General features: G+C 51.7%; 1 protein-coding gene across 7 annotated transcripts in view; it reads right to left on the minus strand.

The window, feature by feature from the left end:
* Window positions 1-27,860, minus strand: part of Sh3pxd2a (SH3 and PX domains 2A) — a 211,997-nt gene that overhangs the window by 90,648 nt on the left and 93,489 nt on the right. For 6 of the 7 annotated variants that reach the window (XM_016001836.3, XM_006983313.4, XM_006983314.4 and 3 more), the window contains 2 exons: window positions 21,167-21,243; window positions 11,741-11,832 (listed from right to left, as the gene is read on the minus strand). In XM_016001836.3, the coding sequence (XP_015857322.1) occupies window positions 11,741-11,832; window positions 21,167-21,243 (169 nt within the window). Of the gene's footprint in view, window positions 1-11,740; window positions 11,833-21,166; window positions 21,244-21,388; window positions 21,411-27,860 lie in introns of those variants that run through there. The other variant, XM_076563266.1, reaches the window with a different exon arrangement.

The following is a 27,860-nucleotide window of genomic DNA, read 5'->3' on the forward strand; positions in this document are numbered from 1 at the left end:
GTCTATGAACGAGGCCAGGGAGGAAGAATCACAAAGCTGAGCTCCTAGGAAAGGGGATGTGGGGCAGGCCCACTGCCATGGAGTAGTACAAGTTCCCCCTTAGGGTACCTGACATCCTGTTACCGACTTGGCCGGCTGCCTCTTGGCCATAGGTGATTCATGGATTTCTAAAGGATGTAGAAGAGTTAGGGACAAAAAACAGCGATGGGGTTCAACTATGAAGTCCCCATAGAGGATGTCAAAGAGGCCCTTCCATGTCTGGAGGCATTCTCTGTCCTTTGTTCATGTCGCCTACATCCATCCACCCTCCAACTGTCATCCGTGTTCCATCCATTTACATTATCCACTAACCAGCCATCCATGTCCATCTGTCAACCACCCATGCATGTCCATCTGTCAACCACCCATCCATGTTCATCTGTCAACCACCCATCCATGTCCATCTGTCAACCACCCATCCATGTCTATCTGTCAACCACCCATGCATGTCGATCTGTCAACCACCCATCCATGTCCATCTGTCAACCACCCATGCATGTCCATCTGTTAACCACCCATCCATGTCCATCTGTCAACTACCCATCCATGTCTATCCACCAACCACCCATCCATGTCCATCTGTCAACCACCCATCCATGTCCATCTGTCAACCACCCATCCATGTCCATCTGTCAACCACCCATCCATGTCCATCCATTAATCACCCATCCATGTCCATCTGTCAACCACCCATGCATGTCGATCTGTCAACCACCCATGCATGTCCATCTGTCAACCACCCATCCACGTCCATCTGTCAACCACCCATCCACGTCCATCTGTCAACCACCCATGCATGTCCATCTGTCAACCACTCATCCATGTCCATCTGTCAACCACCCATCCATGTTCATCTGTCAACCACCCATCCATGTCCATCTGTCAACTACCAATCCATCTTCCATCTTCTACCCTTCATCTATCACACATCTGTTATCTATCCAACGTCCACTCTTCACCCACATCTTAACTGAGAGGTTGTCATGGACTTGTTCCCAGGCCTGAAGCAGGAGTGTGACCAAAGAAACACTGTCTTGCCTTCAAGTACACACCATCTAGTTAGTAAGTGAAGACAAACATCTAAGGAAAGAAAGCCAAGAGAACTCGATGTGATTAGACACCATAAAGCTTTGCCAAGAGTTTACTGTGTGGGGCTGAAGAGATGGCTCAGAGGTTAAGAGCACTGGCTGCTTTTCCAGAGGTCCTGAGTTCAGTTCCCAGCAACCACATGGTGGCTCACAGCCATCTATAATGAGATCTGGTGCCCTCTTCTGGTCTGCAGGCAGAATAATATTGTATACATAAAAAAAAAAAATCTTAAAAAAAAAAAAGAAGTTTACTGTATAGGAATTCCCAGGGTGGGGAGGTCAGAGTGGCCTGGGGTGGTCTGGGAGAGCTGCTTAGAAGAGGGAGGCACTGGGGCTTTAGAGCAGACAAGAGGAAACTTGGGGTGGTATGGTGCATGAACACAGGGGAGGGGCAGGGGAGAGGGAGGGGCAGGAAGGGATTCTCAAGAGGACCACAGTGGCTAGTGACTTCTTTACTGACCAGCTCTTCCCTACAGCTCTTGTGGAGAAGTTTCCTCCTAGATTGAAACACTCCATCCTGCAGAGATGCTCCTTCAGACAGAAAGAAAGGAACTCAAAGAGCTTCAGGAAGTTCCTGAAACTGACCAGACTCACTAGGGCCCTCCCTCCAAGAGTAAACAGTAAAGAGAGCCAACTCTCAGACAAGCCAGACAACAAACAAGAAAGATAATTGGGCAAGCAGCCTGGAGCCACCTAAAAGGACATTCTTCAACCCGTTGAGCTGCCTGAAGGCTGCTTCCAGCTTTGGGAGCTGTCACCCAATGGGGTGGGCTTTGGTGATGCAGCTGCCTTTGAGTCATTTCTGCTCCTGTAAGTGATCCCTCACCCACATTTCTGTAAGTAACCCCAATAAAATTCACTGGTTCACAAAGTTGGACTATGGTAGTATCTGTCATGGGCTCACTATCTGGGGTGAATAGATAATGTGTTCTGTCTCCTCAGGAAAAAAATCTACCACACACAGCTCTGAACGTCATTATTTCCAAAGTGATGAGACTCAGAGGACACACCTCCCTGGAGGGAGAAAGAGTACATGAACGGGCATAACAAAGAATTGAGTTAGCTTCTAGGCCCAGTTCAGCTCAACCCTCTTTCCCTCCATCTCCACTGCGGGCCACTCTGCACTGGCCCAGTGGATATCCAGATGGAGGCTTTTCAGGGGAGCCAAGATCCACAGGCAGGCTGTTAACAGCATCTGGGACAGATGGCCAGAGGTGGGCACTGAGGGAAGATGGGGAGGTTAGGGCTGCTAGAGAGGACAAGCCTGGGAGGGATGTGGGGAAAGCAGCCAGGCTGAAGTGATGGGCCATTTTCACAGACAGGAAGAAATTCAGGCTCTGTGGGTAAAGCCACTTTGCCAAGACCACAGGACTGTTGGGTCACAGAATTGGGCCCCCAAGACACCTGGGATATGGCTGTTCCTACTGCTTTCCCAGTCCCCAGGAATCCATCCCCTCTGCTGTGAGCCCAACAGGCCTCTTGGGGGCTCCTGGATCCCAGGCAACAAGAATGAATGCCAAGTCTAGATGTCTTCACTGTGGCAGGCCAAGAGGCGGACTTAATGAGGCAGCTCCACAAAGGGGCAGGCGGCCGCCACATTGCACACCGTGGGCTCGAAATGCAGGCCAGGAGCTCACAGCCAAGGGCCTGTGTTGCTGGGGAAACCTGGGGAAGAGCCTCCCCAGGGCAGCTTGGGGGCTTCCCAGTGACCCAACAACTGTGCGTGCTACATTTCTAAGCATGCCTAAGTGGAAAAGGCTTGCTGGAACTCTGACGGACCCCAACGGCCGGTCCAGCATTGGGGTCATAAGACCTAGGTTTCAGGTCTAGCTTTGCCGGAACAGCAGTACCAGCCTTTTCTGTGCCTCAGTTTCCAGGATTAAACTGGGTTCCATCAGTTCTGGGTCTCATACAGACCTGCTTCCCTCTGGCTCTGCCTCGGCAGGGGCAGGAATGGTGGCAGGCACAACTGAGCCACCCTCCCCATCCCCAGTAAACACTGCTTTCTCAAATGTAGTGGGTAGCCATTCCAGCTTGGATCTGGAAGCTCCAACCCCCATTGAGACTCTGGCAACTGTCACGCCTACGAGGCGGGGCGAGGGGAGGTGCCACTGTACCTGTCACACCAGCAGTTCAGCCTGGGCGTGCGGGCCTCTTCCAGGCGGCATGGACCTCGAGCCCTGAGGCAGTGCCAGTCTAGTCTCTGCTAGGTAGGGGTCAACCTTCTTGGTAGCACCAACTAGCTGCTCTTCTCAGTATCTGCCAAGTACCACCGGACGCCAGTGAGTACCCACTGGGTGCCAGCCTCGAGGGCCTCAGGTTGAAAACCACACACTCACTCCTTGCCCATGGGGAATGGAGGACCTGGGGACAAGAGCTGGGAGGGAGATGCCGAGGTGGCCGTGACAAAGAAGGGAAGAGAGGTAAATCAGGGTGAGGGACTGAACAGAGAGTAGGGTGAGAGGGCCCCCGGGTCAGAGCTGGGGAGGTAGGCTCCCCAGGAATAGGTCCCTGGTGGGGCTTAGAGAGTTACCTTTAGCACAGTGGAAGGTCACCCAATGTCTTACTCACTCAGACCTTTGGAGCACCCTCCCATTGCTATGTGCCAATGGGCTCTGTGTGGGCTGAAGGGGAGCTGGGCACTCCCGCAGTCAGGCGGGCCAGCCTGTGGATGGCGCTACTGCTTCCTACAGAGTCGACAGATACTATTAACACTGGCTGGCTGTCTCCTCCCTGCTGGTGCCCTCTCCCAGAGGAACTGCAAGAGCTGGGTGTGACAGACGACAAGCCAAGATACCATCTCTCTTGGGGTTACTTTGTCTCAAGTGGTATTCACAACAAGGTCCTTGGAGTCACTAGATCTGGACCTGATGGTACACAGACATACATGCAAGCAAAATACCCATAAAATAATTAATAAAAATAATAATAATACAAGTTTCAAAGAGAGTGGTAAAAACGCTCTGAAACTGGATTGCGGCAATGGTGGCACAACTGGAACTGTGCCACTAATCACCAAATCAGTCGTCCACTTAAAGCAATTTGAAAGGCTGGATGCAGCTTAGTGGTAGAGCACTCGCTGAGTACACGCAAGGTCCTGGGTTCCATACCCAGAGCCATAAGAAAAAAAGTGAATTTGACACCGTTAGGGTCATATGGGGGGACCCCCGCCCTCTGACCCTCACCATTGAGCTAGCCTCTTCGGGCTAACAGCCTGTCAATGGAGATTCTAGGCTGGGTGGGACCTGAGGTCACCTGGACACACTCCCGACTACCACTCCCAGTGACAAGCGAGCTGGCAACCTGCTAGAGAGCAGGATGGGACTGATTATGGTTGGTGGGAGGAGGCCTAGATTTTTCTGGGAGCTTCCAGAAACAGGCTCTCTGTGGCTGACAGCACCCACCAGATGGCGCCCATCCTCAGCGCATCATCTCAGAGCAAGACCCAGGGGCTCTGGAGGCCAGAGGAAAGGTCTCCAGCAGCACCTTTAGGGTCTCCATAGACATGCGCCTTTTGGATGGGGGTATAGCCAGCTGCCTTATCTGTAGACGGGATCGCTAGCTTCACAGAATACCAATAGTTAAAACAGAACCATTGCAGGTGGCTGTAATACTCTGTGTTACCACCAGGTGGCAAAAGATACACACACAGATCTGAAGCGAGGCACTGATTCCAAGCATCCCAGTTAGGCTGGTGCTCAATCAGCTTACAGACTTGTAAGGGAAAGGATCATGGGGTTTTCACAGAGCTTGTCCCTTGATCTGGGGTTGTGCCTATTAGTTTTCCAGTTCTCACAGCTATTAGACGTGAGTTGTTGCACACTTGGACCACTGCAATAACCACCTACTTCTGACACAGGATACCTGAGCCAAGGGGAACCCAGAGATCCCAGATTCTGTCACCATATCTGATGCCAAAGTGTCAATGTAGCTAGTTACTGCCTTGCACCCACCTCCTCTCAGAACGCTTCCTCCTAAGGCTCCTTCAGAGGCAGCCTCTTTCCTGAGGTTTTCTGTGACTTCCTCTGGCCTGGGTGCCTCCTGCTACCTGCTTGAGTAGCTTGTGCTACCTCAGTCTCGTCTTGAACGCCCTCTCCTTATGGAAGCCTCTGGCCACATGACCAGGCTAGCCTGCCACTGTGGGTGGCCCTGAACTTACGAACCTACACAACTACTCCTCCCTGCTCGACTGGATTGATCAGCAGCTGTCACTGTTACACAGTTCTTAGGTGCCACGTGGGTGGACGAGGAGCTGGGGTTCGGCTGGCACCTGTGATGCTCCGATACCTTTCACGGGGTGAACCCAACCCCTGTGTGCGCCTTCCTCCCTCAAACCGTGAGTTCCCTTGGCAAGGACTAAGCTGTGCCCCAGACTTCAGCCCCCGGCCTCACACTGTAAAATGGTCAGCTGGTGGAGAGTCTCCCGTCTTGTGTCAGCAGAGAAGGCCGGCCACAGGAGCCTGAGACCCAGATAAAGTTCAGTTCTGACTGGACTGTCCCTGCGAGGTCACCATTCAGGGAGTTACATCCAGAGTAGCCAGCAATGGTGAGAATCAGGCTTTGGGGTCTGAGGGGAAAGGGGCTCACCTGTCTAGCTAGAGATGCCTGCAGGGCGGAGCTCACCTATCCAGCTGGAGATGCCTGCAGGGTGGAGCTCACCTGTCCAGCTGGAGATGCCTGCAGGGGGGCTCACTTATCCAGCTGGAGATGCCTGCAGGGGGGCTCACTTATCCAGCTGGAGATGCCTGCAGGAGGGCTCATTTGTCCAGCTGGAGATGCCTAGTTTGGGGGTTGGGGTTCACTTGTCTAGCTAAAGGTGCCTGGGGGGAGCTCACCTATCCAGCTGGAGAGGCCGGGGGGGGGGGGGGGCCGGGCTCACTTACCCAGCTGGAGATGCCTCTCTTGGACCCATAGCCCTTAGGTCCAGCTAGCTCTCTTGCCCACTTCTATGAAGAGGTTTTCTGTGCATTTCCAGTGACATTGGATGGGTTGCTGGAAGGACAGTTGTGGCCCATGTCCCTGGCTAGATGACAGATGAGCAGAGCTGCCTAGCTGAGGGTCTAACCAGGACACAGCCCAGCACAGGGTAGAGGCTGGCTCTCTACCCCAATTCCCAAGCCAGAGACCAGCTGGGTTCCTAACCACCCAAGAGAAGACCCTAGAGCTGAGGGCTCTGTGAGATGCCCCCAGACACTAACCTCCAGCTAGGCCCAGTTCCATTTCCATTTCTTAGTTTCGCCATATGAACAGCATGGTGGGAGGTACCTTTGGATCGGGGTACAAAATGAGAACTTGAGGTTTGAAGAGAAGTGATCCACTGCAAGTCACAGCAGAGCTGGCTTCTGATTCTGTTTTGATAATTAACTTAATGCAAGACTCCAACCTAGTGGTAGCCTTAGTTCACTGGTCCGTGTGGTTCTTGGCATACAGTAGATGCTCAATAAATACCTAGGCATTAAGGAAGACTGCAGGAGGGACTCTCCATGGCTCTTCCTAACACCTTCCATTTCCCTCCCAGGGAGAGGTGGGGAAGGAGAGGTAAGCACCTGGGACATGCTCCACTCTCAGCCTCCGTCCCTCTAGCCAGCCCATGCTACAGCCGTACAACGTACAGGAGAGGGAAGGCCATGTTGGAAGCTACTGCCATCAAGGTCCTGCTGCCAGCCACAAAGCAGCCCGGACTCGGAGATGTCACAGGTTAAACTGACTCAATGTCTTGTAAGTAGGCCTGGCGTTCCAATGGGCTTAAGGATGTGAGGACTCCAAAAGCAGTCGCCCCAAACTCTCAGGAACCTGGCTGTGCTGCCAAGCTGGCCTTACACTGTCTCCCTGCTGGGTCTGAAGCAAGGCTGATAGTTTCTTCTGCCCTAGACCTCCGCCTTTTCCCCGGGGAAATGTAGTGATTGCCCATCTCCCACGGGGGCTTCCTAGTTTTATCTCCTGGTCCTGGACAAACCACCATCGCTAAGAGGGAAACGGGAGGAGGCTGGACCCGTCTGCAATGGGTTTCTCTGCATCTGACCTCATCCCTCCCCAACCCACCTGCTCTGCACCCCCTTCCCTGGAAAGCCCCATCCCTGTATGCCAGCGTATCCCCTGAGCCAGCTTGTCCCTGTCCCCACATCCAGTGCTCTGGCTCAACTGGACTCCAGCCTAAGACTGCCTCCCTGTACGCCTGACCCTATGTCCCAAGGACAGAGCCAACACAGGGATGCTGGGGTACATGCCAAGGGTGCTGGGACTGGTGGTGGCGGCGGCGGGGGTGCTGGGGGTGGACTTGGCCTCCTGGAGAGCAAAGTGGGTTGGGATAGGGACTTTCCAGCAACACTTAAGGCCCCTGAGTCAGAAAGAAGTTGACCCTCGAGGCAGGCGGGGGCAAGATGATGCTCAATTGCCCAGGCCCCACCGCCTCTCACCTCGAATCTCTGTGAACATTGGGACATTGTTCAGGGCCTCAACGGAGGGCTCTGTGGCCCTGAGGCTGAAGAACAAAAACTAGTTTAGCAAGGCTCTGCCTGTCCCATGAAATTTCAAGAATTTCATCAGAACCCTGGCAGGCTGGGCAGGCAGGAATGATCCCAAGAGGCCTGTGCCCAGAGCTCAGGGCCTGAAGGGTTTCTGCAGAAACCAGGCAAACAAGGAGTGCTGAGTCAGCATGAGTGGCCTGAGAGCACTGACCTGGACCAGTGGCCATCACTATGGGGGATGGGATGGGGGCACAGGTAAGGCACCCCACACTTGTCCAGGTTCACCTTGGCTGTTAGAACAAACTCCGCCTTCCCAGGGTACATCTGAACTGAGTTTCATCTAGTTTTAAGTGTGGCTTTTAAATGTTTCTTTTTAAGATCTTATTTACTTATTAGTGTGTGGGTGTGTGTGTGTGTGTGTGCACACGTGCGTGCACACACAGGCAATATGCCATGGTGCATATGTAGAGCTCGGAGGACAACCTGAAGGACTCAGAGCTCTCCTTCCACTATATGGGTCCCCAGACTGAACTCAGGTCACCAGGATTTTATCCACTGAGCTACCTTGCTGATCCATCTTTTTTTTTTCTTCTGATGACAGGGTCTCATGTAGCCCAGGATGGCCCTGACCTTACCCTGTAGCTGAGGGTGACACTGTAGAGTTTGTCACAGTGTTGGTGGAATCAAACCCACAGCTTCATGCAGGCTTGGTAAGCACTGAGCGACATCCCCAGAGCCAAGGATGCTCCTTATCTTACATCTCTCTCCTCACCAGGGTCCACACTGACACACTAAGAGCCTCATCACGAGCCTGGCTTGCCCACTAACCTCTTGTGACTGCAAGGCAAGAGGTCTGGCCCGGCAGGAAGTCTGAGGGCGGCCTGCTCTCAGGCATCTAAGATATCATACATGTGTTTTAAGACATGCCTCCCTGCTTCTTGACTTTGTGGGGTTTGGATTCACCATTTGCTAACTAGGATGAAAGAATCGTCCTCAGGTGGCCCGAGATGTAAATGACATAATATTGTGTGGGGTCCACGGGGCGAGGCGAGTACACATGTGTACACACACACACACACACACACACACACACACACACACACACACACACACACACACACCTCTTTATATGCTAGCATTCCAAGAACACATAGCTAAAAGTAGAATGTTAGTCAGAGAGGGGGCTGGAGAGATGGTGCAGTGGTTAAGAGCACTGGCTGCTCTTTCAGTGGTCCCGGGTTCAATTCCCAGCACCCACAGGGCAGCTCATGACTGTCTGCAATTCCAGTCCCCAGGGATCTGACACCCTGGCACAGGCTTACATGCAGACAAAAACAAAAACAAAAAACCAATGCACATAAAATAAAAATAAAAAAATATAACAATAAAACAAGAGCTTGATATGGAACACAGATGGCTTCTATGAAGCGGGAAGTATGCTCCTCTTTACCTACTTGCTCCATCTTGCCAGCTTAAGGCCCCACCTCTTGAGACTACCAATACTGCTGTGATATAGTTTCCAGTACACAAGGCTGGGGCCACTCCTGTTCCGCTAACAGGAGTCGGTGACTAGGACACAGTTGACATCGGGCTAAGTTCTCTGAAGAAACGGAGCAGTGGGGTGAGCAAGTGCTGGGAAACTCAGAGAAGGAAGACAAGGCCGTCCTCGTGGAGACAGTGGTGTTCGGGTTGACGCTCGTGGGAGCTGAGTGTCCCACGCCCGGGAACAGCCGTACAAAGGCCAACGTGTGTATGGCCAGCAGGTCTGGGAGTAGAATACAGGGCCGAATGACCAGAGCTGGACGAGGAGGAGGAGGAATAGGTGTGACCAGAGGGAGGTGACAGCTAGCACTCTAAATGACAAGAAGACTGAACACGGGGGTGACAGGATCTGATCTCAGGGAGCTGAGGAGAATTGAGAGACCAAACAGGAGGCCAATGACCCACAGAACAGATGGTGACGGGCTGGCCCCAGGGCAGCCAAGAAGCTGGCTAGACTCAGGCCACGTGTGAAGATGTGCTGAAGGAAGTACTTGCAGGATTTGCTGGGGGTGTAGCTGGAGAGTTGACGCAAAGAAACTACAAAGACTGTTGAGGTGTAGGTCAGGGGCCTTTAAGAAAAGAGCATTGTGTTCCCTACAGCGCAGAAAGTGCATGGGCCAGTGTGGTCACAGTCAGAGCGGGAATCACAGCCCCAGAACAACCTTCCTGGGATGGCTGCTGGAGGATGCAGCACCAGACCTGCTCTGTGCCACGCCCATCAAAGGGTCTAGAAGAGCATCCTTTCTGTGCCAGACCACTGATCAGCAGCCAGCCACCAAAGCCTAGAGCTACTGCCCACCTCCCCCCAAGACTGTGTCCAGACTCTGTCTTCCTTATGGGATGGCAAAGACCACCCCGACCCCCCAAAATAGAAGAGCCCCTGCAGCAGCGTGCTTGAAAGAGGCCAGGTTGTCTGCAAAATTCCAATGCAACGCACAGGCTTTGATAATTTGATAACTCTCTTCAGAGTTGCCATAAGTCAAAATATTCTGTTACTTGATCCATATTTATGTTTCAGGATGGGGGCAGGGGCATGAACAGTGGCCTCCAAAGGTAAGCAGCCCTCAGAGGGAGAGAAGGACTTGGCTAATACATCATCAGACAGTTGGCCCAGGGTCACATAGAGGCCCGGGTTCCTTCCTAGTAAGCAGACTAAGTGGGGCACAAGCCTCTCCTTGGGGAGGAAGGGAGGGTCCAGGGGCAGTGCAGAGGTTGGTCAGGGCTGGAGGAGCCCTTTGAACGCTCCTCTCCCAGCCTGCCATGCTTCCTGAGCCGCAGGTCTATCCAGTACGGCTTCAGGAAGGAGGCAGCTAGCTCCTGTCGCCATGGTGATGTAAGAGGTCACATGCTTTTCACCCTGCCCCTGCTGTACTGTGCTCTGCAAGGCTGAGCACACCAGATCGCAGTCCATTCTGTCTCCAGACGTTTGCAGATAAGAGCGTGAGCACTTACTGCATGCCAGCGGCACTGACTGGGTTATCCGGGGGGGGGGGGGGGGGGGGGGGTTGCGGGCTCACCACCGCGTACTCAGCATTAGCTTGCACCAGGGGTCAGAAAACAGAATTCTAGAAGCTGCACAAACGGTCACAGAGCCTTAGGAGACAGTGACCGACTCCAGAGACTCCAGAGTGTGGCCCAGAACAGTCGTTCCTCATTACCCAGGCTGCTGTGTGGGAGCTGCCATGCCTGGGACGGAGCTCTGGAGGTGGGCACAAGGCTAGTCTATTGTGCAGCCTCGGGTCACAGGGGGACATGAAATTAGGGTTCACTTATTTAGCTGACTGGCAGGAGCAGGGGCTGGGATAAAGGTAGGGTTCCCTGATCTCAACCATTAACACTCCCCTCCTGCCCTGATCATGGCATTCCATCACCTAGAAGTCGTCTCCCCCGACCATTACGGGAGGAGAAGGAAAGGCCATCGCATTTGGGAACAAGCAATATCAGGTTAGAACTCAGAGTCATGGTTACCCTGAGAGTGAGGAAGGAACAGGGAGCAGGGTGGGAAGGACAGCAAAACCACAACTCCAGAGGGAGGCAACCTGGAGAGGTAGAGAGTGTGGGCTTATGGGAAACCTGCTTAGAGATGCTGTTGTGGCCGGCTTTCCCATCCATGTGCAGTGGGGCGTCCATATCATCTGGGTATAACCCTCTGCCCCCTTTTGAGACAGGATCTCACTATGTAGGCCTGGCTAACCTTGAACTCACAGAGATCTGTCTGCTTCTGACTCCTGAGTGCTGGGATTAAGGCGTGCGCCACCATGATTGGCTTTCACTTATTTAAAAAAAAATTAGTTATGCATATATGTATGGGTGCATTTTGTGTGTGGTGTATGCAAAAATGTTCACTGCAGCAAAAAATAAGGAGAATAAGTTTTCTGATTTAAAAAGTTATATAAACTGTGGCTCATCTATATGGCTGCTAAGGATAGGTAGACCTTTGTAGGGAGGTAATCTATAGGAATTCTCCATATTAGGAGTTTCTGGGATGCAACCTTCGCTGGGCAGCATTCCTAGCTTCTAGGTGCCCATGTCCCCAGCCCCCCAATGGCCTCCAGTTGGCCCACAACCCCCAATCATACAGAAGTGGTGACAACCATGACTCACTCTTTGGGGGGGTTGACATCTTCAGGCCGTGCCTCAAAGAACCGAAAGACTTCATCACACTGTGAAATGTGGGGGGGCAGCCGGACAAGTGCCTGTGAGAGACAAGGAGAGAGGTCATAAGATATGATGACCCAGGAGGGTCAGCTCAGCTAAGAGGGGAGGGAGCGCCAACACTCCACCGTGGAAAACAGCCAGCCAGGAACAGGGAGCTGAAATAAAACAATCCGTCTATCCACCTATTCATCCATTACCAAAAAAAAAGTCACCACCACCACCAACAAAAATATCTAGACCAGTGGTTCTCAACCTTCCTAACACTGCGACCCTTTCATACAGTTCCTTAAGTTGTAGTGACCCCCAACCATAAAATTATTTTCACTGCTACTTCATAACTGTAATTTTGCTACTTTATGAACTATAATGTAAATATTTTTGGAGACAGAGGTTTTCCAAAGGGGTCATGACCCAGAGGTTGAGAACCACTGGTCTAGGGTTAGGGATGTAGCTTAGTTAGTAGAATGTGGCCTAGCATGTAAGAGGCCCTGGGTTCCATCCTAGCATACACCTGTAATTTCGACATTTGGGAGGTAGAGGCAGGAGGATCAGAAGTTCAAGGTCATCCTTAGATGTATACTTTCTCCAGGTCAATCTAGACTAGAGAGACTTTGTCAGAACAAACAAAAAACAAACAACAGATCAAAAACCAATAATCAAAAACAACAATGGGCTGGAGCGATGGCTTAGAGGTTAAGAGCACTGACTGCTCTTCCAGAGGTCCTGAGTTCAATTCCCAGCACCCACATGGTGGCTCACAACCATCTGTAATGAGATCTGGCGCCCTCTTCTGTATGCATAATGAATAAATAAATCTTTAAACAACAACAACAATCAACTAACATCAAGGTGTGGTGGTACATGTCTATAATCCCAATGCTTAGGAGGCATAGGCAGGAGGATCTCTGGAAGTTTGAGGTCTGCCAAGGTACATAACAAGACTTAAGTGTTTGCCATTCAGGTGTGAGGACCTGAGTTTGGATCCCCAGAACCCCCCTGAAGCTGGACATGGCAGTGCATTTCTGTAATCCTAGCACTCCTGTGTCTAGTGACAGGTAGAGACAAGAGAGTCTCCAAAAGCTTATGGACCAGCTAGGCTGGTGCATGCAACAGAAAAGAGACTCTTTCTCAAACCAGGGGCAAGACAAGGGTTGACACCTGAAATTATCCTGATCTCCACACACTTGCTGGGACATGCATGAGCCCCTATTTACACACACACACACACACACACACACACACACACACACACACACACACACACACACAGAGAGAGAGAGAGAGAGAGAGAGAGAGAGAGAGAGAGAGAGAGAGAGAGATTAAACAATAACAAACCTAACCAGCCAATTAATCTGTTGACAATTAGTTAACCAATCGATATCCAGCCAATAATTTTGGTAACCACATGTGGTGGACTGAGAACACTGCCCTGGACCACCTATTCAAATATAAAAGCCTTGTGCAGACAGGGACTTTGGCCTGTTCTGTTGATACTGACTCAGAGCAGAAACTCAGTTAACAGTTGAATGAACGAACAGATGAATGAAACGTGAGAAAACAACAGATGTGCAGAAGCCAATGCCCACGAGCAGCGAGACAAGAGGAGGCCAAGAAAGCTCACTTGGGGAACGAGAAACACGCTTTAATGTTCTGAGCTGGCCAGACAACCCACGTCTATTGCCCATCACCAGGCGTCCAACCAAGAGGCACTCCTCCACGCCAAATCCACGCCCAGGCAAGATGGGGCGAGATTCAACAAGACCAGACCTTAGCATGAGAGCATTGTGCAATCCACCTTTGCAGCGAACTCCCAGCCATTGCTTTCTAGAGCCTGTGGATTTGCAAAGGTCTCCAACCTCCCAGTCAACCAGGAAGCAGCAAAGAAGACAAACGAATACTAATGAGCAACGACTCTGGGCTGGGCGCTGTCCCAGGGGCCAACTCCTCCAACCCCGACAACAGGAGGGCTTCTCGGTGTGTGCATGTGTGACATCGGAAGAGGAAGACGTGACCATACCCTCTGGAGAGCACATCAAATGGCACCTTGCCTCTGTTTATAGTGGGGACACCAAAGCTGCAGTGAGGAAAGAGCTGTGAACAGGGTAAAGTGGCAGGATCCATGTCCCAGGGCTCAAAACATGTATAGCTAGGTGACTCCAGCCCCAAAGGCCACCAGGTTCTCATCTAACATGTGAGGCACATTCTGTGTTCTCCCTGAGGGTGGAAGGGAAAAAACGATTAAAGAGAGACAAGGAGGGAGGCAGGAGAGAGAAAAGATGGAGGGTGGCAGTCAGGCATGGACAAAAGGGCTCCTTGGGGCAGGCAGAGCTTCCCTGGGCGTTAAGGATTCGAGCTGGGCAGAAACCACGGAAGCCATCACGAGTCAGGGCTCTGTGAGGTGGCTGTCAGGATGACCTCAGAAAGACAAGGCAGCCGGTCAAGAGGGCCCTGGACCCCACCAGACACCTGCACCTCTGTGAACAGAGGGCTCTTCATGCCAAAAGAGAGCGAGGGTGCTCAGGGCAGAGGACGTATGGGCCACACAGGTCTTGCGGTGCAGTGACCGTGACATCTTGACTAAACAGGGAGCCTGCAGGGGAGCTCGTCAAGGGTTCGTCCTGATTGTCAGTGGACAGCAGAGGTGTCCAGCCCGAAGCAGCCCGGGTCTGGCCAAAACCACTCGGCACAAGTGGCTGGTGCTGAGTGGCCTGTCCCCAGGCTGTACCAGCACTGACACTCCAGAGCAGGAACCTAACCTGGCCACGCTGAGTGAGGCAGGGAGGGGCCGGGGTCCCAGCTCAGGTCTTGGGTTCTGTGAGTGGCCATTCATGACACATGTCATGTGGGAGTTAACAAAGCAGTCATGGGTGTGAGTCCTGCCCCTGCTCCTCACAGGCTGTACCGGCCCTCTCTGAGCTCGACACATCAGATCTGATAGTGTAACTGTCACCCATTACGAGGTGATGAATCTGAGGAGCCCAGCACAAGGTCTGGGTGCATCTTAGTCGTTACATCATGGTCATTCTTTAGGTGGAAGCAATGACGCACTAACAAGAACCCCAGAATGTGTGGGGAGCCCCTGAACAGCCTTAGCACGGCAGCCGTACATTTGCTGTGTGACCCTGGGCAGTTCACATCATCTCTCTGGTTATTAGTTCTTCCAGGATTCAAAAAAAGTAGTTCTCGGGTTGGAGAGATGGCTCAGCGGTTAAGAGCACTGGCTGCTCTTCCAAGGGTTCTGAGTTCAATTCCCAGCACCCACATAGTGGCTCACAACCATCTGTAATGAGATCTGATGCCCTCTTCTGGCCTGCAGACAAACACAGAACACTGTATACATAATAAAAAAATAAATCTTAAAAAAAAAAAAAAGTCTGGTTCTGGGACCCAGATTACAATGGCTTCCATGGTCATATGAAATGACACCTTCCTGGCCTTGGCCACTGCCATGCCGGTTAGCACAGCAAAGCCTCTGAGAAGAGCTGCAGGAATGTTGCTGAGGCCAGTCTACTAGCAATAAGAACATTCCAGAAGTCTGGCTCATGCACTCTATCAACTCAGAAAGAAAGGATGTGACCATGATTCTAACTTTATAGAAGAAACTAAAGCCCAGAGAAGTTAAGTAAGTCCCCTGAGGAAAACAGGGGCATGAGCAGCTAAGGCCATCTAGTCAAGTCAGGAGCACCTCTCTGTGTCAGCAGCCTGACCCAGATCCAGGATTTCTGCTTCTGGCATTCCTCACTGCTATCTGTGAGATGTCCTTAAGGTCGCTCTAATTCTCGGGCCAGTGCACAGTCATTAGTGAGATCATCTGTCTGACCCGTGGCTCGCACAGTTTCTACAGGGTATGACCCAGGTGACGGCAGAGGGTTGACCTCAGGCACTGGCCAAGGGTGAATGAGTCTCACACCTTTGTATCCAGGCAGGAGGAACAGTGGGGGTGACAGGGAGCGAGGAGAGTGGGGCTGCCAGACACCAGCTGCAGGGTATCTGCTGAGTGACCCTGCTCTTCCAGCCCTGCTCTCCCAGCCACTGAGAGTGGAGAAGGGCCAGGGGTACGGGGTGCCTAGGCGGGGAACCGAAGCTGCTCTGGTCTGAATGGCCTACCAGTGCCCACTTTCTCCGTCCTAACCCATCCCAGAGGCTCTGGTTCTTGCCTCGCTCCTAGACTGTCTTCTTAGCACCCAGTGCCAGGGCAGATGGGTCGTATTGAGAATGGGGGCGGGGACAGACAGAGAGAGACTGACGTCCATTCAGCTGTGGGGAAGGCCAGTGGCACAGGATGGGCATGGTAGTGAAGACTGTCGTCCCAGCACTCAGAAGGCTGGGTTACACAGCAGAATCCTCTTAATTTGAACCTTTCATCTTGGAGAGAAGCTAGTTAGGACCTAGATCTTAGGAAGGAAGTGAAATAACGGGAGATTCTAAGGCAGTGGTTCTCAACCTGTGGGCCACAACCCCTGTGGGAGTCGAACAATTCTTTCCCAGGGGTCGCCTAAGACCATCAGATATTTACATTATGATTTATAACAGTAGCAAAATTACAGTTATGAAGCAGCAACGAAAATAATTTTATGGTTGGGGGTCACCACAACATGAGGAACTGTATTAAAGGGTTGCAGCATTAGGAAGGGTGAGAACCACTGCTCTAAGGGGAGGTGAAACATTCTACCCTGAGTGGAGCTTTGAGCACAGGAAGTCAACAACTCAAAGGCTTCATGAAGTTCCTGAAACTGATCAGATCCACTAGACTCCTCCCTTCCCTAAGCATGCGTAAGGTGTAAGGACTGAGCTTCCTGGCAGAAGTGTGGACCAGCCAAGCTGCCTGAAAGAGGGTCAGAGCAGCTGAGCTACCTGGAAAGGACATTCTTCAACTTGTTAAGCTTCCTGCAGGCTATCCACTTCTAGCTTTTGTGAACGGTCACCCATGCTGGGATGGGCTTTGGTGGTGTGGCTGTCTTAAGTCATCTCTGCTTCTGTAAGGAACCCTTCACCCAGATTCCTATGTAACCCCACAAACTCACTGGTCACCAAGTCGGACTTCAGTGACATCCATACTTTGGTCTGTCATCGGTTCCCTTTCTGAGGTGAGTAGATATCTGTTCACATCTCCCAAAGGACAGTGTCACACAACACTGAGACAGGAGGTTGCTTCTGAGTTTGAGACTGACATGGCCACATAGAGAGACCCTGAATCAAATGGCAAACGAAAGGATTGCTAGACAAAGCCCAGGTGTGGGATGAAAGGCACATGCTACTGGCCATGGTGGTGGTGGTGGGCGGCAGTGACACTGAGTGGTCACAAATTGCGCCATCTGATGGCACAGCTGTGGGAAGTACTCACCTCTGTGGGCTATCTCATTGACCTTGGAAGGGTCCGTGAGCTTCTCAGACAACTGTAGTACTGACCTCAGCTTGCTTCTGTTGTTTGGTTTGTTTGTGGGGTTTTTGTTTGTTTTGCTCTGCTTTTTTGAGATATGGTTTCTCTGTGTAGCTCTGGCTGTCCTTGAATTCACTAGGTAGACCAGGCTGGCCTCAAACTCAGAGATCCACCTGACTCTGCCTCCTGAGTGCTAGGATTAAAGATGTGTGTCACCATGCCAGGCAGACCTCAGTTTTCTAATTCAGCAGGATTAAAGGTCAGCCTGCATGGCCCTCTGACACACTCGTAAAGTCCTGCTTGAGAGGTGGCAGGATCTAGCCCCACTCTGGGCTGCTCCCATCCATGCTAGGTCAGGAGGGCCCTCTCTTACAGACCTCATTTCTGTAGCTCCCCCGAGAAAGCCATTCTCAAGAAGGAAATGCTGCGGGCTCCTGCGGGCTCCGTCCTCTGGCTGATGCACAATCAGCTGTGGATGCCTCGGGCTCCACAGCTCAGGAGGCAGGCTGATCTGAGCCATAAATTATAGCTTCCTTCTGCCTCGGTCCCACCTCCATTAGCTCTGCTCATTTATTTAACTTAAAGCAATAAAAAGCCTTGGCTGCAGCCACCAATTTAGAAATGGTGAATGTCCTTTAAAGAGAAAAGAGGATATTGATCTGAAGAAGAGTGATATCTAGCTCAGGGCCATTCATTCATAGTTTACAATGGGGCAGAACATGTGACCCAGGCCAATCTGGACAAAACTCAAACCTGGGTTCATGGGAGTAGAAGGGAGCAATTGTCTTCCTGGAAGCTACAGGATGGCAGTTAAAGACTCAGTCGTCATTTTTAAATTTGTAGGATTGGTTATTTACTAATCTATAGATAGGGTCTCTTTGAGCTCACTATGAAGTTGGGGCTGACCTTAGACTCTTGGGTATCCTGCCTCCACCTCCTAAGTGCTTGAGTTAATAGGCATGTGCCACCATGCCAGGCCTGACTTAAACATTTGTGTTGCCAAGCATGAGTTGTTAATAAAATATTAGAACATAAAATGTCTTGGTTACTTTTAAATCACTGTAACAAGACATTATGACCAAGGTAATTTACAAAAGCAAGCATTTAATTTGAGGTTCACTGTTCTAGAGGGTGAGTTCATGACCACCATGGCTGGGAGCATGGCAGCAGGCAGGCGGGCATGGTGCTGGAGCAGTACCCGAGAGTCCACATCTTGAGAAAACCACCATGAGGTGGAGAAAGAGAGCTAACTGAAAATGGAGTGGGCTCTTTGAAACCTCAAAGCCCATCCCCAGTGACACACTCCTCCAACAAGACCACACCTTCTAATCCTTCCCAAACAGTTCCACCAACCAGGGTCAATGTATTCAAATACATGAGCCTATGGGGCGAGGGAGGATTCTCATCAAACCACCACAGAAAGGGACCTTACCAGTAAGGGGCTAGTATAGGGACAGCATTTCTGAAGTCACATAACAGTGATACGCATTCCCACTCAACCCCTGCGAGACCATGGATTCCATTCCCATTTGTTCCAGGCCACACAGCTAGTGAGGCACTTGGACTAGACCCCAGCTCTTCTCACTCTAATAGTCTTCAGATAAAACATGTTATTCTTCCCTCCCTAGGACTCTTTTCTCTGAGTTAGCCCAGGATGGCCTCTTCCATCTTCCTACATCAATCTCCTGAGTGTTAGGATTATAGTGTCACCATACCCACCCAGCCTCGTGGGAGTGTGTGTGTGTGTGTGTGTGTGTGTGTGTGTGTCTGTCTGTCTGTCTGTCTGTCTGTCTGTCTGGAGAGAAGACTCAGCAATTAAGAACACTGTCTCCTCTACCAGAGGACCCAGGTTCAATTCCCAGCACCTACACAGCAGTTCACAAACATCGATCCCAGAGGACCTAACACCCTCTTCTGGCCGCCATGGGCACTGCATGCACATGGTACACAGACACATACACTCAGGCAAAACACTCATACACATAAAATGAAAATAAACTGAAAATACTCTTAGTCTTTCTCCCTTCCCTCCTTTCAGTGTGTGGTACATGTACCACGGCACACATGTGGAGGTCCAAGGACAACATGCAGGAGTTGGTTCTCCCTCTACCACAGCGGTATTGAATTACCACACTTGGTGGCATGTGCCTTTACCAGTTCCTTCCTGGAAGTCACATTCCACGGTAGGTATCACTGAGCTATAGGTTTATTTGTCTGTTACTTTTTAGGGAGGCTGGGCTCAGATCCAGGGCTTTGGGCATACTCTACCATTACACTGTATCTCTAGCCACTGGTGTTTTGAGACATGATCTTGTTATGTATTCCAGGTTGGTCTTACACTCATTATCTCCCTGCTTGCCTGCTAGAATTATAAGTATGCACCTCTATGCCCAGCTTAACTATGAATTCTATTTCTATTAAAGTCAGTGGTATCATGAATAACAACACATTATTTAATTTTGTCTATTTTTATTATTTATTTTTGTACTTTATGTTTTTATTCATTTGGCTTTTCGAGACAGGCGTTCTCTGTGTAGCCCTGGCTGTCCTGTCCTGCAACTCCCTTTGTAGAGAAGGCTGTCCTGGAACTCACAGAGATCCGCCTGCCTCTGCCTCCCGAGTGCTGGGATTAAAGGTGTGCGCCATCACTGCCAGCATATTTTATTTTTTCACTACTAGGTACTGAGCACACTAGGCAAGTGTTCTACCCACTGAGAGACCCTCCCCCCGCCCTTTACTTGCTTTTAATACTTTTTTTAAAAAAAGGATTTATTTTGTATGTTTGGGTGTTTTGCCTACATGTGAGTCTGTGCAGTACTCGCATGAAGTGTCTGTGGAGGCCAGAAGAGGGCGCTGGATCTCTGGTACTGGAGGTACAGAAGGTTGTGAGCTGCCATGTGGCTGCTGGGAACCAAACTCGGGTCCTCTGCAAGAGCAACAGTTGCTCTTCACTGCTGAGCCTTTTCTCCAACATCCTTTCAAATACATTTAAATGTTTTACTTATTTATTAATACAAATGTCTGTGTTCTGTGATAGTAACAAAAGACACCCACTGAACACATCCTCTGAGCCACACACCACACGGGCCTAATACATTTCAGTCCACTCTGCCCCCACAACGGAGGGCCTGCCCTCTTTCCTACTGAACAGACTTGGAAACAGAGACTTCGGATGTGAAGTAAGTTTATAAAGCTAGACAGGGCTTTGAACACAAGCAGTCTGGACGTCTGAATACCAACAACACTAATGAGTATCTTCCGGGAAGTCCTAGACTATAATCAGTCTAAAAGACAGGATTTGAGGTCTTGGGGTCAGAATTAGCACCATGCCCCCAAACGAAACAAACAAAAACACAAGCAGAAAGACAAACAGGCTCAGCTTGAGGACATATGCTCCTCCTGCCTGCTCTGACATCGGTTGTTTCCATGTCGTGTACACACACACACACACACACACACACACACACACACACACACACACACGGGGGGGGGGGGGGGGAGGAAGGGAGGGAGGGAGGGAGGGAGGGAGGGAGGGAGAGAGGGAGAGAGGGAGAGAGAGAACACTAACCAGAGAGTATACTGGCATCTATTAAAACTTGTGTGAATAAACAAATGTGTATTCCAGATGCCACCATGCTCAACACTGATTCAAGCCATACTCAAAGAAATTCAAAGAAGCAATCCTCCTACCTCCAGCAAACACCACCTTATGGTCCCCCCAGCACTTAACTCCTAAGCTGGCAGAAGTGGTTTAACCAAGCATCTTATAAATATGGATGCGTTTCGGAAGGGGCGGAGCCTCAGCTGTGAGTCCTAGGCCCTCTGCCCCCACAGTGGTCCAGCCCAGGAGTGACCCCCCAAAGCGGCAGTCATCCACACCTCCGGCCCCCAGCCGGGAAACTCCAGGCCCTGGGCTTTGTACAACATCTTCCTCCAAAGGTGGTGGAGGCCTGAGACGGTTCCCCTCCTCCCTTCCCCCAGCCCAGTCTTACCCTGCAGTACTCATCGATGGGTTTCAGCCTCTTCACTGCCACGTCCCGGATGTGGCTTCTCCGGAACAGGATCTTGCCTGGAAGAGAGAGGCTAGTGAGCTGAGCGGTTCTGGCTGAGGCTGCTGTGGAGATCCTCTCATCCCCTCACCTCTTGGATTTCCAACTGGTTCCCACCTACACCACCTCAACCCATTGCCAACAAAGCAAGAGAGAAGCTATCACCTCTGTTGGGGGGCAAGAGGCGCCTGAGGTTGAGGGCCCAGGGCCTCTCCCGGGAGGCTGCCATCTTGGGCATCTATGAAGAACCTGGCCAACTCACCTTGCCTGGGTCTGTGGCAGGATCAATGCCCAGTGTTAGGGCGTGGCTTTCTAGTGATCTCACAAGTAAATATGAGAAGAGGCCCAGCCCGTGTGCTGTGTCTTGTCTTCCGGCCCCTCCCTAAGAGACCAGCATTCCTTCCTGTTAGTTAGGTAAGGACTCCTATTCTTAGCTTAGGTGGGTGGCTAGTTCCAGGGTGAGACAGGTGACTACAGACTATGGCTGTTCCAGTTGGACTGTCCCCTGATCTCTCTGAACCCTTCAGCCAGGGTTGGGACATCTCACAACAGGTATGGGCAAGGTTTACAGGAAGTCCTGGTCCCTCAGGTCTCCCTCAGTCACGATGGACAATTCAGTGTGTTCAGTCATGACAAACATCAACACATGGTCACACTCAATCATGAGTACACCTACACATTGTTCTTTCCCAGGCTAGTAAATGCAGCTGGTTCAACCTCAGAGTCCCCATGCTGGGGACTGCACCAGAGACCTCGCATATACTAGGCAAATGCTCCATTACTGGGCTGCACCCCCAGCCCAGACTGTCAAACTTAGAGCCCGAACTCACTCGTCTGATGCTCAGGGCCTTACACACTGACACTTGTGGGCCCAGTGGGTGTCGTCTGGACACAGTGTCCACCCCCCTTTCAGAAGGCTTGAGGATTACACGAGCTGGGAATTATCTTCTTTCTAGAATATCCACAACACATTTCCCATTTCTAGGGCACCTGCCTCATTCTTCTGAGTGTTATAGCTCATTAACACCCCACCCCACCCCCGCGCCGCCGCAAAGCAAAACAAACAAAACCCCACAAACAAACAAAACAACGAAAGCAAGCTGAGGTCTGCACTGCGGTTGTCTGAGAAGCCCATTGACCCTTCCAAGGTCAATGAGATAGCCCACAGAGGTCAGTGTTCCCCGACACCGATCATGCCAACCACAGCCCCCTGGCAACAGGTTAGCATGCGACACAGCCTGACCAACCAAAGACACAGTGACTGGCTCAAGCGTGGAGAGGACCCAATCTGAGCCAATGAGGTCTGGACTTGAGCCTTCTCTTTCTCACAGCTGCTAATTTGGCTAGATGAAAGCCTGGCGCCCCCAGTGGCCAACTTTATTATGGCTTGAGAAGAAAATGGAAGACCGGTCTGGCTCAGTATGAGCTCAATAAATACTTCTTGAGTGACCAACAGCCAGGAGACCACACTAGTAAGGGGCCGATTCCTTTGCTACTTCAGTAGTTGGATGTGGCTGTTTCTGAGTCTGGGGCTATCCTCAGACTTTTCAGTTGTGTTTCTGTCCCAGTGAAGGACTACGGAGGCCATTGTCTTAGTTTAGGCCGTTCACCCTGCAGCAGCCCCAGGAGGATTTTAGTGTTTGTCACTTAAGAGAAATGTCATCACAGTGAACATCGCTGAGAGAGAATAAGGCAAGTCTGGGTGGGAAATGTGCAGACAGCAGCTCACTGTGGGCAGCTGGAGTCCGGTCCTGTTGGGCCACTGCAGAAGGGGATTCATAGTGCTTCTCAGGGGTCTCCCTCCTGGGGCCGGAGCAGCTGGGGTGGCTGGCCCACCTCCCTCCTACTACTGAAGCTACACCCCAGGGCATCCATTCTGCTACTTCTGGCTAAGAGGTCTCCTTCAGGGAGAGTCCAGCCATTTCCTAAAGCAGCCTTTGGCAGGGGAAAGGGAATGCAGGGGACCTTGGGACCTGCAAGAAGAGGCTGCAGTGGCCTCTGACCTCCCTGTCACCACAGTACAGGTCACCCTGCATAGACGAGACAGGATCACCAGAACATGGAGGATGCGTGACCTGATTCTCATTTGCACAGCTCATTCTCCACACATGGTGGAACACAGATCACTTCCCCCATTTGCCCCCAGGACCCCGCTAACACAGCCTGTCACACTGCAGGTGCTCCAGTAAGGACCTCCTGGCACACTCGTTCCCCATCCCTACCTGAACATCTACCCCAGCTCCCCTACCTCCGTGCTCTCTTGAGCCAAATGTCTGGCCACCTGCAGATAAGAACTCCACCATGGGATTCCCTTGCAAAGAAGGCAAAAGGTGATTTATTAAGATAGTAGTGACACTGTTCCTCATAGGGGAAATGTCCTCGATGTCCCTGCCTCTCGGCTCCTTATCGTTTTTTGGTTGTCTGTCACTTTATAGTTCATATAAAGTGTGGCTGTGGGGATGCTGTATAAAGAAGCCTTTGTAATTAAGCTGATGTACAGGGAGGCTGCTCTCGGGACTGATAAAATGATGGGTGTCCCTGGGCTGGAGTTCTGGAGCCAGTTGCTTGTCAGACCAGACTCTAGGATACCAGATGTCTAGAGGTGCCCAGCAGGACCCCGAAGGACCATGTGAGTAATGGAAGAAACTCAGGGCAGCCTAGAGAGGTGTCACCTTCCACAAGTGGCACCCCTACCCCTTCTCATCCTGTCAGTGGACGGGAGTGGGGGGAGGAGATGTGGAGGCCATGTGGGTTACCCTTCCAGGCTTCATCCCAAAGCCAACTGCACCTCTGACAGAGCCTTGTCTTGCAGGGCTGTAGACGGAACTAGTGAAGGATGCAGATGCATTTCAGGAGGTGCAGAGGCTTGGAGAAGGGGGCGGTGAGGGGAAGGACCACTCCACCTGACTCCAGAGCACAAGGATGCAGATGCATTTCAGGAGGTGCAGAGGCTTGGAGAAGGGGGCGGTGAGGGGAAGGACCGCTCCACCTGACTCCGGAAGCAAGGCCACCCCGCCATGGGTGATGCCTCCGATCCCCTCCACCGGGCTCAGGGGTCAGCTACTCTGGTACAAAGCAGCTTGCGGTTGGCTTCTCTGCACCCCAACAAGGTGGTTCTCTTGAGCAATGCTTCTTTTCCCTACTTGGGGCTTTGGCCCAGGCAGCCCAAAGGGATGAGGGAGGGGAGACCTGGAAGGGATTCCATGGTTTTGACTTCTCCGTGAGGAATCCAAACCGCACTGGGAAAGCCAAACCAGGGGCCATATTAAACCAGGGAAAGAGGAAAAGGCGGGGGAGGGAAATGCCCATTAAGGAAGCCGAGACCACAGGGCATTAAAGGCTGCTTGTAAACGTCCTGCAGCCCCTTTATGGCAGGCTTGGCTGCTGCCACTCTTCAAAGCTACTGGAAGCTGCTCCAGAAATAAGATAAGCATCTCAGGGCAGATTACACTCCGACCTGAAACAGACCCAACCCAGCAAGACTTAACTCGCTCCTGGAAGCCAATGAAAACCCTGGGGAAGCTGAGCACCCAGCACTATCTGGGAACTGGGTGGAGGACCCCTTCCTGGGCTGCACTGAGGAAGCGGCACCTCAAGCAAGAGCCCTGGGTCCCAGCAACTGTGTGACCTCGGAGCAAACACTTCCTTGCTGGGACCTCTGCATTCTCCATTGGAACCTAAGCTCTACAATCTTGAGATGGATGCTTAGTGGGGACCCAAAAGAGGCAAGTGTGGGGGGGGTGATGGGTATAACAGTAGTTACGGGTTTACTGGGATTACTTGGCGAATCCTTACAACAACCTTGCTTTAAAGCAAGTATTTATTTTAAAATTATGCATATGTAGGTGCCCATGGGGGGTATGTGCATACACACACACACACAAACACATGAACATGAGTCTGACGTCTGACACTGCACACACACACACATGCAGAGGTCAGGTAAGGTCAAGGGAAAACTCTCAAAAGTCAGATTCAGGCTTAGCAGCAGGCACCATTATCCACCAAGCCATCTTGCCTACCCCGGTCTCTCCTTGAGATCCTTCACTTACACAGCGAAGACCATTTCCAAATGAGAGCTATGTCCACAGGTTCTAGGGCCCAGGACTTGAGCACATGTCTTTGGGGCCGTAGTGAACCCACTATAGGAAGTTACAGGAGAGAAGCTCTCAAATGTTTCCATTACAGGTTTGTATCACTACACCCAGTTCACGTGTTGCTGAGGATCAACTCGGGGCTTTGTGCATGCTAGGCGAGCACTTCGTCCAACTCCCTGGCTCCTAACTCAGAGAAACAGACTTGCAAAACCTCACTGTTTCACTGTGGACTGAAACCGTAACTCTTAGCTGGGTGTGATGGTACCTGCCATACCCCAACACTGGACACCTGAGGGAGGTGGACTGCCAGGGAGGCCAGTCTGGGCTACAGAGTAAAACCCTACTTCAAAACAAATTAACTCTAACTTTGCTGTTGCCACAGCTTACACAGCTAGCGGAAGGCTGTGGCATCATGGTGCGTGCGTGCGTGCGTGCGTGCGTGCGTGCGTGCGTGCGTGCGTGCGTGCGTGCGTGCGTGGTGATTTTAGTGCCTAGAGCCAGGCTTAAGGGGGAAAAAGTTTTAAAACTTAGGATCATCGCTGGGTGGTGGTGGCACACACCTTTAATCTCAGCATTCAAGAGGCAGGGAGACCTCTGAGTTCAAAGCCAGCCTGGTCTACAGAGTGAGTTCCAGGACAGTCAAGGCTACACAGAGAAACCCTGTCTTGAAACCTCACCCCACCCCACAAAAAAACAACTTAAGACCACCAAGCTGGAGGTCAGATGTGATGCCTCTACGCTCCTGGACACAGTGTGCTTTCTGTATGTAAGCCTCGTCCACCCAGTGGGGCCACAGTCTGGAAAATGGATTAGAAGCAGTGTACGGCACAGGGCTGTCGACTTGGCGAGCCTAAATCACTTTCTGGTGGCCTAGCTGAGTCCTCCGGAGCCAACCTCTGAGTCGTCTCCCTTCCTTCCCTTCAGCTCCCGTTCCCTCTTCTCCTTTATTTTTTTGAGCTGGTCTATCCCCAATCCTCTGGGCTCAAATGATTTTCCCATCCCAGCCTCCCCAGCAGCCGTGTGTGCACCACTGTGTCCACGTATTTCCACGTTCTAGCAGCCAGGACAATCTTTTGTTGTTGTGGCTGCTGTTGCTGAGACAGGGTCTCACTCTGTAGTCCAGGCTAGAACTCATTATGTAGCCTAGGCTGGCTTGAACTTGGTGGTAATCCTCTTGCCTTCCTCACAGGTGCTGGATTATAAATTTGTGCCACCACATCCAGCTCCAGAATAGTACTACTTCATTTTAAATTTTCTACATTTATTCGCTGTGCATGTGCATATGCGTGTGCGTGCGTGCGTGCGTGCGTGCGTGCGTGCGTGTGTGTGTGTGTGTGTGTGTGTGTGTGGAGGGGTGTCAGAGGACAACTTGCAGGAGCCAGTTCACTCCCAAGTGCACCACTTCTGAGACTGGCCTCTCTGCATAGGATTCCTACAGAACAGGCCATAAGCACAATGCTAGCAGATGTGTGCTTAGGGCTCAACCCAAGGCCTTGCATGTAGCAGGCCACTGGCTTGCACTAAATGCCGTGATCAATGCACTGGTGAGCGTGTCCCCACACAGTCTTGCTCTGGGCATCTCTCTCATTTACACACACTTGTGTATGTACACACAGTCTCTCTCCTCACATATTGGGGCTGCCACCTCTGAAGCAAGGGCTGGACTCATCCTCCAGGACCCAGACAGAGTGGGGCCAGAGAGCCTGGTTAATAGACAGGCTGGCACTGAGGCCAAGTGTCCCTGTTCAACTCCTCCTGGCCTTGGGTGTGGTGGGTGTGGTGGGCAGTGGCTCTGCCTCCCGGTGGGAGCTGGGGATAAAGGGCCCCTTTCAGCTTAGTTGCCTCAACTCCGCCCCGTGGGGAGCTGTCCTCGGGGAGGGAGTGGAGGGACACTGGCCAAGAGCTTCCTGGCTGCCTCTCTGAGGCATGGCCCACAGTGTGTAGGGTAGCTGGGCCAGGACCAGGCTGCCAGGACACAGAGAGCCGCAACAGAAAGGCCCAGCCTTCTGGGGCAGGGGGTGGCAAGCCTTGCTCAGCCATGACCTGAAAGCCCTTTGTTCACGACTGAACCCCCGAGCACTTAGGAGGTTCTGTCTGAACTCCCTTATGCAAGGAAATCTCAGGACCACAGCGAGGCCCGGCCAGCCAGAGGGGAGTTGGCTTGGCTCTTCTGAGATGGGGCATCGTCCCCAAAGCCTGCTTTCTCTGAGGTCTGGCTCAGCTGGAAGAACTGAGCCCAGTCAACTCTGTTCACAGCCTCCAAGCCCATGGAATTCCATCTCCTCCTGCAAGGACGTGAGGATGTGGAGAAGACAGGCCAGGTACCTGGTCTGGGCGAAGTGCTGTGCACAGTCTTTTCTGCAGACCGTTACTTCAGCTTTACAGTAAACTATGATTGAGGTAGAGGGACTGCAGTTACTTCCATTTTACAGGTGGGTAAACTGAGGTTCCAAAAGCCGAGCGGCCTGCTGCAGGCCACACTCTGCTAACTGTGGAGTTGGGATTTGCAGGCCGCCTGCCCACCTCCAGACTGAGGGCAC

The sequence above is a fragment of the Peromyscus maniculatus genome, chromosome 1 (assembly GCF_049852395.1).
Source record: "Peromyscus maniculatus bairdii isolate BWxNUB_F1_BW_parent chromosome 1, HU_Pman_BW_mat_3.1, whole genome shotgun sequence".
NCBI lineage: Eukaryota > Metazoa > Chordata > Mammalia > Rodentia > Cricetidae > Peromyscus > Peromyscus maniculatus.